The sequence below is a fragment of the Mirounga leonina genome, unplaced genomic scaffold, assembly GCF_011800145.1.
Source record: "Mirounga leonina isolate KUSES-001 unplaced genomic scaffold, KU_Mleo_1.0 Mir_200, whole genome shotgun sequence".
NCBI lineage: Eukaryota > Metazoa > Chordata > Mammalia > Carnivora > Phocidae > Mirounga > Mirounga leonina.
In genome coordinates, this window is record NW_023270503.1 from 23,530,319 (window position 1) to 23,550,070 (window position 19,752).

Below are 19,752 nucleotides of genomic sequence, written 5' to 3' on the forward strand. Positions count from 1 at the left end.
ATGTTCACATTAATTGCAGTTTCCTTCTCTTGGACACATTTTTCTTTTCCATGTGAGTTCCTTCACTTGGTTGCATTGTCATTTTCATTGATGATGTATTTGCCAATTAATTTTTCTTCTTTGAATGCCTGCCCTTTTTGTTCCTGATTTTGTAGTTCAGCTCTATTTTTAATTTCAGCTCTATTTACTGGTGTTTCTTTCTCACTTCTGTTGGCCTGTGACCTTCTATGACTGGTTTGTAATATTTATAGGTTTAGGAAATTGACAGTCCATCCTCTGCCATCAGAGATAATTAATATTTCCATGTTCCTTTGAAATGGTTTAGAAAATAGTTATTTTTTGTGATTAATAAATGCAGTAGCATTCCAAATTGTAGCAAGGTCTTGGATCATCAGAAGGCATCACTTATAGTCATATTAAAGCTTTATTCATTTCTTATTCAGGTAAAATATACATAACATAAAACTTACTGTTTTAACCATTAGTAAGTATACAGTTCTGTGGTATTAAGTATATTCACATGGCTTTGCAACTTTAAAGTTTTTAAAGAGAAAATAATACCTATTTCTTAATCCTTCAGATTTTCCTATTTTGCCCTTAATACTTCTTTTGTGTTGATCAACTTTCCTTTTCTTTTAGATGCTGAGGAGTTCTTGGGGGAAGGTTTGCGGAATGAGAATCTCAGTGCTACTGCGAGGGACCACAGAGACCATATTCTACGGGGCTTCCAACAAGTCAAAACTAGGTTTGTATAAACTGGGTCCATTTCTTGTCAGCTTTGAAACAATTCATAGTAAAATCTACTTTCATAGTGTATCAATTAACCATGTAGGACACACTTACCATAGTTTTTTATACTTGACAGAGGCTTAATAAATTTTTACTGAGTTGAATTGGAGGTAGGGAGGCATGGTTAATGTAGCTAGCTTACCAAAATAAAAATACTTTCATCATTATGTATCTTACGATAATGAATCTGCTTTTAGCTTTAGATTGTTATGTTCATTTTTATTGAATGCTTTTGCAAAATGTGTAAAGCTAAACATTTATGCTTGTCCAAACTACCAAAGGGAAGATGTTAGGCAGTTAGAGATAATTGATTTTTGTTATAATTTTTGGTTCTGATTTTACTTCCACAACTCCTTCCCTAATAGAAAACTTAAACCAGACTTATCCAGTTGATTCTTTGACCATATTGGAATGTTTTAGTCTCAGACTGGTTTGGAGTATCATACTCATTGACTTTTTAAAATAAGAGGTCCTGACCTAATTTGTGCCTTTTAGAATGAGAGCATCTGGCAGATACATATACTTTCTAGGGGGAGAAAAAAATAAAAATTTTCTTTTATAATATATTTCCTGGCCACTTTTTGCTTGAGATATGGTAACTGAACGAGAATTGGGGATCAGTTGAGTGTTATTTTAAGCTTTCTCAACCCTATGGCAATGTGGTTCAGAATGTTTGAACTAAGCACTCTTAGAAAAGAGAGAACATCTGTAGGGTTATGACTAGGATTTAATTTGTGTGCCTGACTGATCTGAGCATCTACTTTAGAAACCTCGCTGAAACTCCTTAGAAGCAGGGAATTTTCTCCTTTGGAAGGGCACAGTCAGAATCTATTCCCTCCAGAAATGTGAGAGAACCTCACAAGATGCCCTGCTGGATCTTAATCGATCTTTCCTGCTGGCTAATTAAGCATCACTTTTACTCAGCAACTGGAGACTGTGTAATTATCAGCCTGGGTTGCCCTGAATAATTGAAAGAAACAGAATGCAGAAGATAGGAGCTTTTTGCAAAAGTGAGAATATCTATAATTTTTGGTATGCTGGAAGAGTGTTCAAAACAAACTTCTCCATAATGTTACTTTATCAGTAGATAAGTTAAGACTTACTTGTGTATCTGAAGCCTTCATTAGTAACCCATAGAATTTATTTTCATGAGTTGACCTTTGTATTACAGGATTATTATAAGGATTGCCTGAGGAATAAAGGTGGCATTATTTCAAATTGTAGGATAGGGAAGAGGGATGCCCAAAATATAATTGTGTAATGGTGGTGCTATTGGTATAAATTTGTGATAAGGAATGCAAAAAAAATGTTACTGCATCTTTATGAACAAATATATACAATGAGGAGGAATTCTCCTTTCCCATATTTGTACCACAGTGTTTGGAGGGGCTAAATTTCAATCTGAAATTGGTAATAAAAGGTGATTTTGTGGTAACTCATTGTTATCAATTGCATATTATTTCTTAATCCTCCTTTTTAATGCACACACACACCCATGCACACAGAAAAGAGCTGTATTTGTTATGGGTGGAGAGGGTTCCTTGTTCTCAAAGAACTTGCTGTGTGGTTTGTGGGATAGAATTCAGGAAATAATCAGCAGGAGCTTTAGGAAACATCTGATGGGAGCTTTCTGTTCATTGATTTGTTGCAAGAAAGATGACACTTTATTTAGAATTTCATAATTATCAGATCACAGAGGAAATGAGGAGCCAGAAATTAAATACTGTACCAGAAAATGGAAAAATGAGGCTTTCCTTTGGCAAGCTGTTCGAAATTGTCTTACATCCACCCATTCAATCATCATCCTGTTAATGTAACCCTTGTTTTACTGAATGTTCTTCTTCAGCCATGTTGCTTCTATAGTCCTGTTTATGGCTGGTCAAATTATATACTCTATGTATTGATACCGAAAGCTTGTACAATACCGCCACATTTACTCTTGCTGTATGGCATTTTATCTCATGCCAAAAAGCCAGGTGTGAAAAGAAATTTGGAAATCATCAAACTTGAGAGTTAAATGTATATGGCAAGTTGCCGTGTAACATGGAAAGAACCACTGAAAGTTGTTTAAAAAGTTGTATCTTTAGTCATATTAAAGCGAGGATATTTTAGGGTTTGGTACATTTTGGGGGATAGGAACCTATCTAAAATTATGATTTGACACTTCAGGGCTTACTTGAAGGTGGATAAGAAACCTCAAGCAGGAGGGCGCCTGGGTGGCTCAGTTGTTAAGCGTCTGCCTTCAGCTCAGGTCATGGTCCCGGGGTCCTGGGATCGAGCCCCACATCGGGGTCCTTGCTCGGTGGGGAGCCTGCTTCTCCCTTTCCCACTCCCCCTGCTTGTGTTCCCTCTCTCACTGTCTCTCTCCCTCTGTCAAATAGATAAATAAAATCTTTAAAAAACAAAACAAAACAAAAACCTCAAGCAGGAAATCTGAGAAAGCCACTCAGTAGATATAAATACTATGTATACTCACACACACACATATATATTTCCCCCCACACACACACATACACACAACTTTCCACTCTATCTTTGTTGTTTTCTTGCTTCAGTTCCTCTAATTCTTTCCTCAAGTTGAGCTGCTTGAGAATGAAAAGGGTAGAGAGTAGTGAAAATAACTCTGCCTCTGATTCTTGGTAAACTCTAGAGGCTTGGCCCTAATTTTTATGGTGACTCAGAATTCAGTGGTGTTTGCCACGGCTATGGAATTGCCATAAGTCAAAGTGTCTGACTCCATCATAGCTGTTATAATGTGCCATTTGCCACCTTTCTGTTGTTTAGTGTGACCAGCCCCAGGAAATGAGAGATGTGTCAAGACTCATGGATGTCCTCCAAGTGCTTATCTGTTTCTCAGTACAAGTAGCTTAGCTGTTCTCTTTCCTCCCAGACTTAGAAAACAAACAAAAATTGTATCTGTATCTCTATCTACACACTATTTTTTTTTTTTTGGCTTTCATGTATCACCAATGAAGGACAATGTATTCCATGTAAGACAAAAAAAAAAAAAAGTACTAATTCCTGTGATTCCAAGGAAGTGAAGCTGTTTTGTGGTATTCCATGTCCTGAGCTGTGATATGCATTGTTCTTCTTCCAACTGTCTCACTTAAACCTTCTCCCTAAAATCTAACAGCTTTCGCATTCTGAGTCCAAGTTTTCATTGAGCTCTTTAGAGAATGATTAGGATGAAGGCCAGGCACAGGCTCCTCCTGTTTTATTATGGTGGTCACTGCAGGATCAGCGCCAGATGTGGGACACCTGGAATGAAGCAGACAGGAGATGCACTTCGACGCTTGACGGCCGCCTCAAGCATTTGCAGAAACAGTTGAGCATTTCTTAAAAGTTTGATTCAGTGGAGACCATCTGACAGCAAGAATACCTTGAGAGTGGGGGAAGGAATGAAGAAAATAGAATATTTTTATTACTGAGTTAGGGATATATTCTTTCTTGATGGCCTGTTTTGGAACAACTGGTCGTTTATGCTCACTGTTGGAAGTGAAGGTCAGAGCCAATGGAAACAAACTTGGAGTATTGTTTCCTTCTGTGAAACTTAAAGGAGCTCCAAAAGAGACAGGTAGATTTATAGCATATTGAAAGGGAAAGAAATCAAGAAATAACTTTCTGTAACAGGATTATGGCACAAAACCCAGGACGTTTAATGTACAGGCTGAAAGAGTATCTTGAACGTGTCTCATTGTGGGTGGCTAGTGTATAGCTCTGCATGAAACATGATACTTTAATACAAATATAAAAGCAATTCAGTTTTCTTTAGGAAGTTCAAGCTTTTCTTTCCAGTTTAATACGGATTTAACTTTAAAGCAGGATTTAGCTTAGGAATGTATCATCAGGGACACCTGGGTGGCTCAGTCAGTTGAGCGTCCAACTCTTGATTTCGGCTCAGGTCATGATCTCTGGGTTGTGAGATTGAGCCCCATGTCGAGCCCTATGTCGGGCTCTGTGCTCAGTGGGGGGGGGTCTGCTTGAGATGCTTTCTCTCCCCCTCCCCCTCCCCCCCGCTCTCTCTAAAATAAATAAATAAATCTTTTTAAAAAAAGAGTATCATCAGATGTCTTTGTTTTATAGGAAGAGAGATGAAAATTTAATCTGACACGACTCTTAGAAGAGTTTCAAAATAGTATACTGTAAATATCATTACCATTAATTACATAGAAAGTTTGACCTTTCATAAGTGCTGGTTATTGAGCTTAAATACTCCAAAAGAAAACACACTCAAATGAAGCATGCTTGAAGAGAACTAAGGTATAATGTGCTATTATTTAATGCATTTGTGTTACTTGTGATTTTAGTTATTTGCTCATAATATCTTTCTGATGTTTCATTTTGCTACCTACACTGGAGTTTCATTGCCAACTCAGAAAAAGAAAGAGGAGGAGATACTTGTACAATCCATCTAAGTTTCAATGGCTCTGAAAAGGCTCCAAAGTTATAGCAATAATTTGACCATATCTTGAAGGTTAATAATTCATTTCTTCCTTTCTCAGTCTTATCCCTGTTTTCCATCCTTAAACCAAGAAAGGAAACAACCCCGCAACAAATTCAGGGCTATCACCAATCAATTATATGCCAAATTCCTGTACTAGTGTTCTGTTATTCAGTGAATGTATGTTGAGATTTCACAACTGTGTTAAAAGATTTTTGGGGATATACTTATCTGACAGTGAGGGGTTATATTTAGTGTTCTTTGACTCTGAAATGCTAGGTGAGACTGATATGATATCCCCCACTTCTGGTCTCTTGGCTTAACCTGGAAAGGAAGATCATCTTATTATGTGTTGTTTCCTAGCAAGTCTGCTCTTCCCAAGCAACCTTGAAATGTATAACTTGCCTTTTAATGTTATGATGATGATTATCACTTGTAAGGCTATTTTGGGTTTGGTGCCAGATCCAAGATTAAATTGATCCATTTTTTTCTTTTACACTGGGTTATTGTGGTGATGTTAGTGGGCAGAAGCTTCTCCCTTTGAGTATCCTATAAAATATTTTATATAAGTAATTCTGATATATAATAATATTTTAGTATTTTTTCATGCTAAGTAATAGGTAGGTTTTTTAAAAAGCATTTAAAACATGGATGAATAAATTTTATTAAAAATTCCAAGTACTGATCTCTTTAAACAGAATAATATGGTCTATCAAGAGTGAAAGGAATTTTGAAATGTGACCTAGGAGGCAGGCAAGTGACTGAGCTTGCACCCTTCAGGTTGGACTAACCCACTAGAATAGGAAGCTGAGCACACTCTTTAGCCATGTGGTTAGGTCACTGAAATTTGCTTTACTCCTGATAGAATTACAGCCATTGTTATCGCTTGGGCACATTCCTATTATCTACTCAATATGGATTTGTCTTGAAAGGTCTCAGAAAATCCTGTGTCAATTTTTTAATACAGGAAGCTTGTCTATTTGTCTATAAATAGAGGTTCTTAATTCATGCCTTGTGTGAAAAGATCATTTGTATGAAATCACTGTCTTCATTTTACCACACCATTGTTTTGGCCTTGATTTTAAGTTTCATTCTATCTGGAGCTAGTCTTTTATTCCAGCACTGCACTATTTTCTCTGCTTATAGAAAGCCACTGGAAAAAAAAAATGCCTCCCAGTATTCATCTATTTGTGGATTTCCAGGGACCTTGTGGTGTGGAGCCTTCCTGATTGTGGTTTTCTCTAATTTGCTTGTTTTCTCTTATTTCGGGTATAGACCCACCCTGTATCCACTTCGTGAAACTAGAGCAAAGGGGAGAGAGATATAAGAGCACTGGGTCAGCTGTCAGGAGCCAAACTCTTCGTTCTGATGTTATTTCTGTAATGCTGACTGATTCAATTGAAGATAGCCCTAACGATGATCTTATGTTTTCTTTTGAAGTTGCCTCCCCGCAACATGTTTTTTGGAATTATTTTTTTTCTAAATGTTACAAAAATAAAAACATTACCAACCAAAGTTTGACACCTCTATTTGATTTCTTTTATGGTGTTGCTGTGATTTTTTTTTTTTAATTTGGAAAATGATGCAGGAAATTTCATTTCCTTGGGATTTTATTTTATTTCACGATTCTGTTGAAAATGAGTTGGGCCTAAAGTGGGTTTTTATAATTGCACCATGTGAATCATTTCTTCTTTGGAAGCCGGATCTTCTCCCCCACTGTGTAGCCTCATCTAGTCTCCCCGAAGTGCAGTGCTAGCAGGGTTGATAATGAAATGCGGTCCTACTTATCACGCTCAGCAAAGGGCTCAGAGAAGACGGGGTGGGGGTGGGGGGGAATCAATCCCCCAGGATCTTCTCGAGTGCTAGATATCCATATTTAACCCCCATGCATTTAAAATGGAAATGAGATATCTTAGGGTTTTAGTTTTTGATTTACACAAGATGTCACTGCCTCCTTGGCAATGGGAATATTTTATAGACCAACTGCTGACCTGTTTGGGAGGATCTCAGCCTATCGCCCCAGGTCCAATGTAGTTTCTTCATATTTCTTTCAAAACTCTCAGCAGTGCTTTGCAATAGCTTTGATTCTTCAGGCTTCAAAGGATGCCCCTTCCAGGGCCAATCCTCTGAAAGAGAAAAAAAAAAGGAAGATCAGTGTAGGGGAACAAACAGCTCATAAAGGACGGGCAGCTCTCCCTATGGCAGCTCTAACTGTAGTCAGTTATTAGGGAGTTTACAAATCAGTAACAACACGGCTTTGCAAAGCCAAGAAAACTCCAATTTGGTGCTAGTACTTTGCTGCCAAATTTATTTCTGGAGTGACCTAGTCTTCAAAAGTCCAGCTTCAGATTGTTGTATTGTGGCTACAATGTGGTTTATATAAGATGCATTATTATTTAATGCTCAAACTCAAGCTCCCTCTTAAGTTTGTGAGCCTTGTTGAGGTTTTCATTATGATTTACAGAAAACTCTATGTTCTCATAATCTCCAGTTCGCTATTTCTCTAAGTTATATCTGTGAGTGTCTCTCTCATTTGTGAATTCTGCCATAATCCACAAGGTCCATTTTGCAGTTTGGTAACTGACACCTTTTACCATGTCTATCAAGTGTCCTTGTGCCTTTGTTGGTGAGAGAACTGGGATATAAGAAATTACTCAAATTAATAGAATTAATATAAGATTAGGATTTAGAATTTGTATTTAGTTGTTTACTTAGCTAAGCCATTACAAAAAATGAATTGGCATCTTTCAAAAGATTATTGGTTTAAAAGAACCATAACAAATACTGAAGTTTAGTCAATTATATATGCATACTAAAATGGTTATGGAGGGAGTAAACTCATGTATAATGTATACTAATTTATTTTGGAATGCATCAAAAGAAAGATGGATGGGTAGATGGATGGATGAGTGGATAGATGCATGGATGGATGGATGGATGGATATGTGACAAAGCAAATACAACAAAATGTGAATTATAGAGGCTATGCTGTAGGTATATATGGAGTTCTTTCCATTTTTATGCATATTAGAAAATTTTCATAATATAAAGTTGCAAAAATATTTTTTGTTTGACTTTGCATTTCAGAAACCACGGATTTCATTCACTGTGGTTTCAGAAAACCATAGACTTCCTCAATCTGGAAATGTAATAAACATATTTGGGGTTTTTAAAGATGGTGATTTTCTAGGAATAACCTTATTATTTTTGTTACTTTAAGTGAACTAAAGGATAATCCTCCAGTTTGTTATTCCTGATATAAGTAGCTAACTTTTATACTTCTTTAAAACTTCTAGGCCAGCAATTATGGAGTGCTAAAATTCAATTCAAACATTCTGCCCAGGAGATCCTGAAATTTTTATTTTTTTTAAGGAAAGGCAATTTCTGACTTTTCTCATAAATTTGATAAAAGGAAAGCTAATATGAGATTGGTAGTCCAGTAGGAAATGGAACTCAATTTTACATTTTTAAAATCACTTTATGGTATTAAAAATGACAGAGGTTAGAAACAAAGCTCTTATTCTTTTATTGAACTAGAATTGAAAATGGCAGAAAATCATTTTGGCCCTAGTGCAGTAAATGTTATCACTAAAACATGTTCAGGGGATATTAGGATAGTCTCTCAAGCGCTGGAGACAAAAGTTCACAGAACAAGAACTGATTTTTCTGTCCTTATGTTGAAATTATTAGATGTACAGGAGATGAAAGTATCTTAGCTCTAAGAGGACAGGGGATGGAGTATGTGTTGAAAATGATAATGTCTCCATCCTGGAGAGAGGTGAAATGGAGAGTGTATGGTGTAATAGGTGTCTCAGCAGTGACAGGCTTGATGGAAGGAGTCCACCGGGTTGGGAAGCCAGCACCTGAACCAACCCCAGGACTGGGGAATCCAGAACCAGAAATAATTATACTTGTGCAAATTTGTGAGCTGATGATGAAATGAAAAGCCAGTGATTCTAGTCATTAAAAGGAGAACTATTTGAAGATTTTATTTAACAGGGAGATTAAATTGGAGCTGTCAGCAGCTACTTTATTTTGAGAATCCGATAGGAGAGAAATTTTAAGTCCATGTGGGAAAAACCAATCATTTTTGAGTGTGCAGTGTGATTATTCTTTAGAATTTTGTGTAAGTGGAGCAGGTTGGTAGGCATATATGTTTGCTGATCCTACAATGATTAAAATTCAGAATAAGTAAGGCTCTTGTGAAATTGAGTTCTCAGGTTCCAGCCGGTGTTCTATACTGCCATATGGCATAACTAGAATTAATTGCTGTTCCCAGTCTTATTCTTTTACTGAATATCTAGGTGCCCTGTTTGAAATATTAGAGGTTCCACAGAAGTATTTAATCACATGAGATAGATGTTTGACATGTTCACGAAAGCAGTGGGTATAGCTAATAGTTGCTTGGGAGAAAAAGCCCTTTGTGAGGTTTTCTACCCCCTCCCCACGTTTTTTTTTTTTTTTTTAAGATTTTATTTATTTATTTGAGAGAGAGAATGAGATAGAGACAGAGCATGAGAGGGAGGAGGGTCAGAGGGAGAAGCAGACTCCCCGCTGAGCAGGGAGCCCGATGCGGGACTCGATCCAGGGACTCCAGGATCATGACCTGAGCCGAAGGCAGTCGCTTATCCAACTGAGCCACCCAGGCGCCCCCCCTCCCCACGTTTTTATTAGAAAAATGCATGGATAGGAGAATTAGCAAGGAAAAGAGGTATAAATAGAAAAGTTAAAGCAAGGAATCTTTTTGCTAGAGTCTTTAGCTCCTTGATAATCCAAGTGTGGCCTATGGACCAGCAACATCAGCATCACCTGGAAACTTGTTAGAAATGTAAAATCTCGGAGTGGGGGGGTGGGGTGGGAGGGATGGGGTGACTGGGTGATAGACACTGGGGAGGGTATGTGCTCTGGTAAACGCTGTGAATTGTGCAAGACTGTTGAATCTCAGATCTGTACCTCTGAAACAAATAATGCAATATATGTTAAGAAAAAAAAGAAGAAGAAGGTAGCGGGAGGGGAAGAATGAAGCGGGGGAAATCAGAGAAGTAGAAGAACCATGAGAGGTGATGGACTCTGAAAAACAAACTGAGGGTTCTAGAGGGGAGGGGGGTGGGAGAATGGGTTAGCCTGGTGGTGGGTATTGAGGAGGGCACATTCTGCATGGAGCACTGGGTGTTATGCACAAACAATGAATCATGGAACACTACATCTAAAACTAATGATGTAATGTATGGGGATTAACATAAGAATAAAAAAAAAAGAAATGTAAAATCTCAGGCTCCATTGAATCAGACCTACTGAATCAGAATCTGCATTTCAATACGATCCTGAGGTTATTTGTATGCATATTCACATTTGAGAAGCATACTTTTAATTTTATTTCAAATTCAGTTTTTCGGAACTCAGAATACATATTTCCAGAGATTATTAACTCTTTAAAGGTATGGATGATCTTACGTTAATTAAAAAAAAAAAGTCACATGCTGGCATGTGGTATGAGCTCCGTAATGTGAGTTGAGTGAATGGAGGAGAGGGGCGGCTGTTAGAACCAAAAACTGTGTTTTTAGGTCCTAGGCTAAAACTTAAGAGACCCTCTTTATTAGGACATTTATTATGTAGTAGCCAGCCCCACATACTCTTTTCCAAAGATAGGATGCTTTCTTTTTACTGTTAGGAGGTACAGGACCTTTGTAGACATGGTGCCCATCTCTTCATATATCTGCTATGATAACGTCTCTCTAACATTCTGTGAGAAAAGATGACCAGACTGCTGAACCTACACTGGCATTCCTCAGGAGCATGGATGCCAGTCATTCCCACCATCTCTGTAAGCTATCACCAGCCCTCTGCTTCTGGTCATCATCCTTCCTACGCAGTTTGGCATGTCCTTGTCTCTGCCGTCTCTCAACTCTCCTGATGACTTCTCCTCTAGCCCTTTCCCCTGTGTTTCTTAGGATCCATGTCTTTTTTATAATCAAAGTCCACTGCATCCTCAACCACTTTGCTCCATCTCTGCCTTAGTAAAACACAGCTCTTCTGCAGGACACTGTTTTGCTTGCAGTCATCTTAAATAGAATTTGCTTACTTTCCGGAAGTGCTGTTGGCATTCTTCAAGCTCCTTGCTGCCACTTCTAGACTTTTCCCATTCAATCTTGTCCCAACCTCTCCCCTTTTGAGATGTGTCTACATAGCTTTACAGTTCTCTGCCCCTCTGTCATCTTTTTTTTTTTAAGATTTTATTTATTTATTTGAGATAGAGTGAGAGAGAGAGAGCATGAACCGGGGGACAGAGGGAGAGGGAGAAGCAGGCTCCCCACTGAGCAGGGAGCCCAACGTGGGGCTCCATCCCAGGACCCTGGGATCATGACCGGAGCCAAAATCAAGAGTCAGTCGCTTAAATGACTGAGCCACCCAGTAGTCCCAAATCTCTCCTAATATTAAGAAAAACATTACATCCTACACAGTGATTCCCTTTCCAGTGACTATTCTGTATTTTTTTTTTATAGACAGAAGCCTAGACTAGCCATTTCTGGTTTCCTCTTCTCTGGTCACTCCTCATTCCTCTATGATCTAGCCTCTGCTCTTATCAAGTTACTCTTGCCAAAGTACCAGTAACTCTAATTGCCACATCCAGAGTACACTGTTCACTTACTTGGTCTCTCTGCAGCATCTGACACTGTTAATAGCTTCCTTTTCCTCAAAAAGCTAAAAAAAAAAAAAAAGCAACTCTCCTGTGCATTCCCATGATAATAGTCTCTCCTGGTTTTCTTTCTTCCTTGCATTATACACTCTTTTTTTTTTTCCCTAGGCTCGTGCTTAGGTTCATTTTTCTGCCCTGCCCCCTTTAGTGTTGCCCCTCAGGCTTGCCTCTGTCCTCATCACATTCTTCTTAGGCAGTTGCACCCATGTCCACAACTCCATGACTTCCTCTCTGGCTCTACGGCTCAGCTGCAGTTCTCTGGGCAAGGCTTCAGACAGCATATTGGTAGCTCCTTTTGGGTGTCTTAGAGATCACAAAGTTCACAAAGCTGGGGCAGACCCTGCTGGATGCCTACCCAGCAGGCACCCTCCATTCTTCCTTGACAACAGAACCCTACCAGCCTAGGGATGAATCATGGTTTGAAAGCCAAGTCAGACTTCTGATAGCCTCTCACAGGACAGTCTTATGCGAGGGAGATGGTAGTATATTGAATGATGTAGCCACCTTAATATATGACTGTTATACGGTGTTAGAGCAGAAATACTGCAAGAGCCTCGGCCCTTCATGCCACTGTTGGGCCCCTGCATCAACCCTGGAATCACCTGTCTCCAGACCTTCTGTTTTGAAGGGAAAATAAACTTCTCTTTATTTAAGCCCATGTCAGTTGGGTGTTCTGTTATGGTAGTCAGAAAAATCCTGACTTAAGTGTCCAGAACTGAACTTACTATTTTATATTCTGCTCACCCCTAATGCCTAACTCTGCTTTCCCTAGGCCCAGGCCCCCAAGGAAGAATCCTGGGCATCATTCCTGACTCCTCTCTCTTTACTCCCCAAGCCATCAACAAGCCTATTGATTCTTTATCCTAAATCAGTCTTCTCCTCTCCCTTTGTCACTGGCTAAACTTCAGCCTCCATAAAGTCTTACTCAGAGCATTGCAAAATTCTCCTTTCTGGTTCTTTGTCTCAAGTTTCTCCCTGTTCCAGTTATTCTCTGTTCTGTTGAAAGGGCAAACTTAAAAATAAATAAATAAATAATTTAATCATACATGCTATATAAGATTTGTTGATGTGGAACAATAAGATATACTATAAGTGAAAAAGTAGGTTACATATATATGTAAAACCTCAGAGAAAAATGTCTGAAAAAAATCCACCAAAATGTTTTGTTTTGTTTGTTTGTTTGTTTTAAAGATTTTATTTATTTATTTGACACAGAGAGAGAAAGAGAGAGGGAGCACAAGCAGGGGGAGTGGCAGGTAGAGGCAGAGGGAGAAGCAGACTCCCCACTGAGCAGGGAGCCCGATGTGGGGCTCGATCCCAGGACCCCGGGATCATGACCTGAGCCAAAGGCGGTTGCTTAACCAACTGAGCCACCCAGGCGCTCCTTGTTTTGTTTTTTAAGTTAATGTATTTAAGTAATCTCTACACCCAACGTGGGACTTGAACTCATGACCCCCAGATCAAGAGCCACATGCTTTTCTGGTTGAGCCAGCCAGGTGCCCTGCCCCCACCAAAATGTTAATGACGGTAATCTCTGGCAAGTGGAGTTTGAGTGATTTTTAATTACTCCTTTCGTTTATTTGTATTTTCCAACTCTGCAGTGAATATGTATTTAATCCTAAATCATTGAGATCAGAGCCTTTCCTGTTTTAAAAGGGGCAGAGATTTAATAGCCAAAGAGTTTTTGGTTTCCAGGTGGAAAAGGAGTTGGAACTGAGGGGAAAGAGATGTAGAAAGAGGAAATTAGTCTTTAATTGTGTCGTGAAGCCTTGGGTCACTCCTGCACAAATAAACAGCTGTATGTGGAGGTGTTTTACTCTGTGCCAAACACACACACACACCCATAAATGCACATGAAAGTGAAATTATTTTTGAGCCATATGAAATACAGCAGTCCTCTGAGTAATTTTTGATGATTTTGCTAAAATAAGTTTTGTTTTTTTTTTAAATAAAGGAAGCGTTCTCAAGGTCTTCAATAGATGAAGTATCACTGACTGAGGACAACGTTCATTTCTTAGATATTATCCCTTTGAGCTGCACTGAACTGACACAGGATGAATCCTTCATTAGAAAAGGATTATCTACATTCTGTGGGACTATCTAGTAAAACATTGGCATTTGTGGGACTAGTTTCCCAAAGTGATGGTGCTTGAGTAAACCATTCACTTCCTCCTTCTCAAAACATCAGTCACCATGATTGATTTTTATGTTGGTCATAAAGAGAAATGGAATCACCTAAGAGCAGGGTAAAGATTACAAGCCCGAAGAAGTTAATTTACTTAACAAACATGTATTGGCTATTTTTTTTAAAGATTTTATTTATTTATTTGACAGAGAGAGACACAGTGAGAGAGGGAACATAAGCAGGCGGAGTGGGAGAGGGAGAAGCAGGCCTCCCGCAGAGCAGGGAGCCCGATATGGGACTCGATCCCAGGACCCTGGGATCGTGACCTGAGCCGAAGGCAGACGCTTAACGACTGAGCCACCCAGGCGCCCCTGTATTGGCTATTTGTTTACTCTTTGTTGGGCACGATGCCAGGCTATCAAGATAGTGTCACATATTACATATCCCTGTTTTCCAAGAAGTTATTGGGCCAATGAGTGGCCAGACTCATGACCAGAGCCAGCATGGAGACCACTGCTCACAGATACCTTCTCTAGAAGGTCTGAAATGTCTGGGTCCCATTTGTTGCATACCTTTTCACCATTTAGAAATGTATTTAGGCTCATCACCTTTTAAAATACAAATTCACCTGGAGGGTTAAGAGATTTTTGAGTGTACATTAGCTGTGTTTGATGGTTTTCTTCTAACTTTTGGTTAAGATGACTGTGCTGAGGAAATTCAGCAACCCCCAGTGAGCTGTCGAACCTCTATTATGGGCAATGAACAGTGCTAGGTACACTGAAAGTTATCAAGCGTCAGAGAATCCTTTTCCTTGGGAAGAATGACGGCTCCAGAGACTCTGACATCTGCAATTTAGGAATGATAGTCACAGCCAACATTCACCGCACACGTACTATATGCCAGGCCCATTGTCAAGGGCTTTACATACATTATCTCATTTAATCTGTGTGTGTGAGATGGATACCGAATGATCCCCATTTATCAGATGAGAAAACTGAGGTTCAGGAAGGTAATGATGTGCTCAAGGTTACACAAATGTTAGGTTCTGGAATTTGGATTTGAACCCAGCCAGTATGACTGTTAGGCCAGCACTCTTTTGAGGCTCAATTTCTTCATGAAAAGTGAATAATGTCACTTCATTCATTCAACAGATGTTTACTGAGCAAATACTATGTGCAAAGCATTTTTGTGGTGAATATGACACAGGTTCCAGTCCTCCTGTAACTTATTTTTGATCAGGATAAACCAAATAATTATACAATACATTCACCTTGTAGGATTGTTGTTATGCATATAAAAGTGCCTAATATAATTCATGTTACATAATTAGATACCCCCAAAATATTCCCAAGAAACTTACAACCCAATGGGAAAGATAAAAAAGCATGCACAAATAACTATATCTCAACATATATTGTGGCTAAAGCTTTAGAAAAGGTACACATAGATCGTGCTGTGAAATCCCAGAGACAGAAGTCACTTCTGGCCGGTGGGTTATGAGAAGCCTTCAGGGCTGTGAGATGACATCATGGCTTGGCTGTGGGTTGAAAGGGATGGGTTTTTGGTGAGATACATTGCACCCAAAAATAGCAGGTACAAAGATACAGAGAGGATAAAGTTTAACCATATTTGGGAACCAAACGGTGATTCAGTTTATTAGGTATAAGGGAGTAATGGGAGAGATAAGCTGAAAAAGATAGGATGGAACCAAATTATGGAAACGAGAGTTTTGACTGAATTTTGGAGGGGGAAGAGGTAATTTAGGAGAGGAAAGCACAGGGCAGGGGTGTGTAAGCTGATGCTGTAGCAGGGAGCTATGGAAAACATGTGAATCCTTGGCACCTGGGTAGTGCTTGGCCACTCGGAGGTGGGAGATGGTTGCAAAGGCAAAGAGGGTAAGAATGTCAAAGTTCACCTACGTTTCCTATGCCCAGAGAAGGAAGACATATCATTTCTCCTTCTCATTATCTTTTGCTTTGAGGACACCAACTTCATGTTTATATCTGTGGTTCTATAGCTGGCTTTGGCTTGTTATGGGCTTAATAAGCTTTTATGGATAGCCAGGTAACCTGACCACTTCTCAGAACTTTATGGAAAAATACATTCTAAATAGCCAACTTTACGCTTCCACTTTTGAAATGTGATTGGTTTGTAAATGAAAGATTGTATTTACTGTTCTTCAGATCTGTTAACAAGATTTAATAGGTTTTTGAAGCTGGCCCAGAAAACTTAACACTATTACTTTGTTTCATTAGGAAAATGCATTCCAAGGTCCAAACAACAGGAAATGCGACACAGTCAGTACTTGAACTGGGGGCTACCTGTCTAGAATTTTCTTAACAGACAACTGTTGACAAAATACCCATTTCCTTTATATTGTTTTCCAAACTTGCCCGATCATATGGATTACCTGAGGATCTTGTTGAAAATACAGATTAAAAAAAAAAAAAAAAAAAGAAAATACAGATTTTTAGGGGAAAAAAAAAAAGGGCGCCTGGGTGGCTCAGTTGGTTAAGCGACTGCCTTCGGCTCAGGTCATGATCCCGGAGTCCTGGGATCGAGTCCCGCATCGGGCTCCCTGCTCTGCGGGGAGCCTGCTTCTCCCTCTCCCACTCCCCCTGCTTGTGTTCCCTCTCTCGCTGTGTCTCTCTCTGTCAAATAAATAAATAAAATCTTGAAAAAAAAAAAAAAAGAAAATACAGATTTTTAGGTCTCTACCCTGGAGATGTTAATTTTCTAGGTCTGGGGTGGTCTCTGGGAATTCATGTTTCAATAAGGGCTCCAGGAGGTTCTTAAAATCAGGCAAGTATATGTAAAAATCTTTATCAGAAGACTTCATTCTTTTTTTTAAGGTAAGACACTACTTTGGTTTTCAAATGAATTTGAATAGCGAAGGGGAATGATGGAGGAAGGATTTAACTGGAAAGTATGAGTTGAGGCTGTTTTTTGGGTGGTGAGGAGGGAAAATTTTAACTGACAGAAAAATTTTACAGGCAAGTCTTAGGACCAGCAAGTGACTGACAACATTTCAACCCAGTTGGCTTGTAGGGTGAGGGATGGGGATAGGTTCAGCAGCAAATGGCCTTGGTCCTTCCCTTGGCCTGATGTTTGCCTGCTGCCTTTTGTGCTTCCTGCTGGCCTGGCAACATGGGGAGACACTTCCTGATGCTGGAGAATCCCTTGAAGTGTGACAGAACCGAAATCCTGGCCCCACAATGGGTCAGGTAAGTCCTGGGATTGAACGGTTGGTTGATTGTAGATGAACTGCTGGTGACCCCTGACCTGTATTGATACAGCCTTGGAACTGATCACATAGTCATTAGCCTTTAGATCAAAGTAATTCCATCAAAATAAATTTTGATAACTGTGTACTTCCTGTAAGGGTTTAATACGACTGCGAGAGATACTATACAAAGAAATAAATGGCCAAGCATTGTATTTTAGTATAGAATCTTGTACGATTAGGAAAAAGCTCAAGTTGAGGGCAAAACTGAAACAATTTAAAAATGATTTCTGAATTTCTGTGTACATCTCAGTTCCTAACTGGAAGAAAGCATCTACATAAGGATATGAAATTTTTAAAATACATCGGTAATTCATTGTAGCTCTTGGAGTGGTTACCAGTAGAAGCCTGCATTCTCAATTCTATTTTTATATACTTACTCAGTTTTGGAGTAGTGTGAATGAGTGAAACAGTATCATGTCTTTAATTAGGATTCTGTTGTTATTTTTCAATTAATCTGTGTCAGTAGCTTTAGCATTTCTGTTAAATCATTTTCTTCATGAAAGCTTTTAATGAAGAAACAAATGGATTGTATTTATATATTGGATTCTTGCCACTACAATGTGTATTCGGTCGTGTCTTTTGAAGTATACTTCTGCTAGTCATATTGTGGTTATTCTTTGAAACCAGTCTTGGGGCGAGGGGATTCTTCATTTGGATGAAGGTTTTTTTTTTTTTCTTTTTTTCTTTTTTTTTTCTTTTTTTTATTCTTATGTTAATCCCCATACATTACATCATTAGTTTTAGATGAAGTGTTCCATGATTCATTGTTTGTGCACAACACCCAGTGCTCCATGCAGAACGTGCCCTCTTTAATACCCATCAGCAGGCTAACCCATCCTCCCACCCCCCTCCCCTCCAGAACCCTGTTTGTTTTTCAGAGTCCATTGTCTCTCATGGTTCGTCTACCCTCCGATTTCCCCCACTTCATTCTTCCCCTCCCGCTACCTTCTTCTTCTTCTTCTTCTTTTTTTTTCCTTAACATATATTGCATTATTTGTTTCAGAGGTACAGATCTGAGATTCAACAGTCTTGCACAATTCACAGCGCTTACCAGAGCACATACCCTCCCCAGTGTCTATCACCCAGGATGAAGGTTTTAATTTAACAAAGTTTCTTATTTTTTTATCTTTCTCTTCCTTTTCTTCTCCTCCTTTAATTCTCTTTCTGCTTTTCCCTCTTGTCTTTGTGTGAGTAATTTAGAGGAAAATGAAAGTCTCTCCCCATCTTCTTTGGGATAAAATCCACACCCCCATGGCATTATCTGGAGAACCTTGCCTGCTGCCTGCATCTGCAGCCTCGTCTCTGACCCCTCTCTGAAATGCACTCTGTGCTCCACTCGTGCTGAACTCAGACAGCCCTTCTGTTTCTCATGTCCATTCACTTTTTTAGCAAGCATTTATTGAGCACAGCTCTGTGCCACTGCCCCTTGAGGGCCCAGTGACATAGAGAGACAAGAGGATTGTGGTGCTGCTGAGAGGTGTGCACAGAGGTGCCATGAGAGCACCTTACACAGGTGACAGAGTTGAGCCTCAAAGGTTCACTGGGAGAAGAAGGGGCACGATGGAGAAAGTGCACTGGCAGAGAGAGCAGAGACATGTGAGAGCAGCATTGTGAACAGAGCAAGGGAGGACCTGAAGGCTGGGGCTGGAGTAAGCCACTGCAGGGTTTTTTGTTGTTGTTTTTAAAATATTTTATTTATTTATTTGATAGCGAGAGACACAGCGAGAGCAGGAACACAAGCAGGGGGAGTGGGAGAGGGAGAAGCAGGCTTCCCGCTGAGCAGGGAGCCTGATGCGGGGCTCGATCCCAGGACCCTGGGATCACGACCCGAGCTGAAGGCAGACACTCAACGACTGAGCCACCAGGCGCCCCAGCCACTGCAGGGTTTTAAGCAGGGCAATGACAAAACTGGGCTTGTACTTTAGGTCATTAGAATAACGATGGTGCTAAGGACATAACAGCTGACATTTACTAAAGGCCTGCCAGGTGCCAGGCGTAGTGCTCAGTTCTTCATGTGCATTATCTCAGTTAATCCTCCCAAAAAACATATGAGGCCGGTATAGTTAATATTTTTATTTTAAAGGTGAAACCAAGGGAGAGGGTGGGAGGATGGGCAAAATGGGGGAAGGGGATTGGGAGATAGAGGGTCCCATTTATGGAACGAATAAGTCATAGGAATAAAAGGCACAGCACAGGGAATATAGTCAATAATATTGTAATAGCATTGTATGGTGACAGGTGGTAGCTACACTCCTGGTGAGCACAGAATAACGTACAGACGTGTGGACTCACTATACTGTACACCTGAAACTGATGTAACATGGTGTGTCAACTCTACTTCGATTAAAAAAAGAAGATGAGGAGACCGAGGCTGCCGCCAAAGTCGGCCAGCTAGAATATGGAAGAGCTGGGAC

The 19,752-nt window shown here is 39.6% G+C and overlaps 1 protein-coding gene across 1 annotated transcript in view; it reads left to right on the forward strand.

Annotated features, from left to right (window-relative positions):
• SKAP1 (src kinase associated phosphoprotein 1) overlaps positions 1 to 19,752 on the forward strand; it is a 278,422-nt gene that overhangs the window by 27,675 nt on the left and 230,995 nt on the right. The window contains exon 2 of the mRNA XM_035026933.1: positions 640 to 745. Within this exon, the coding sequence (XP_034882824.1) occupies positions 640 to 745 (106 nt within the window). The remainder of the gene's footprint in view (positions 1 to 639; positions 746 to 19,752) is intronic.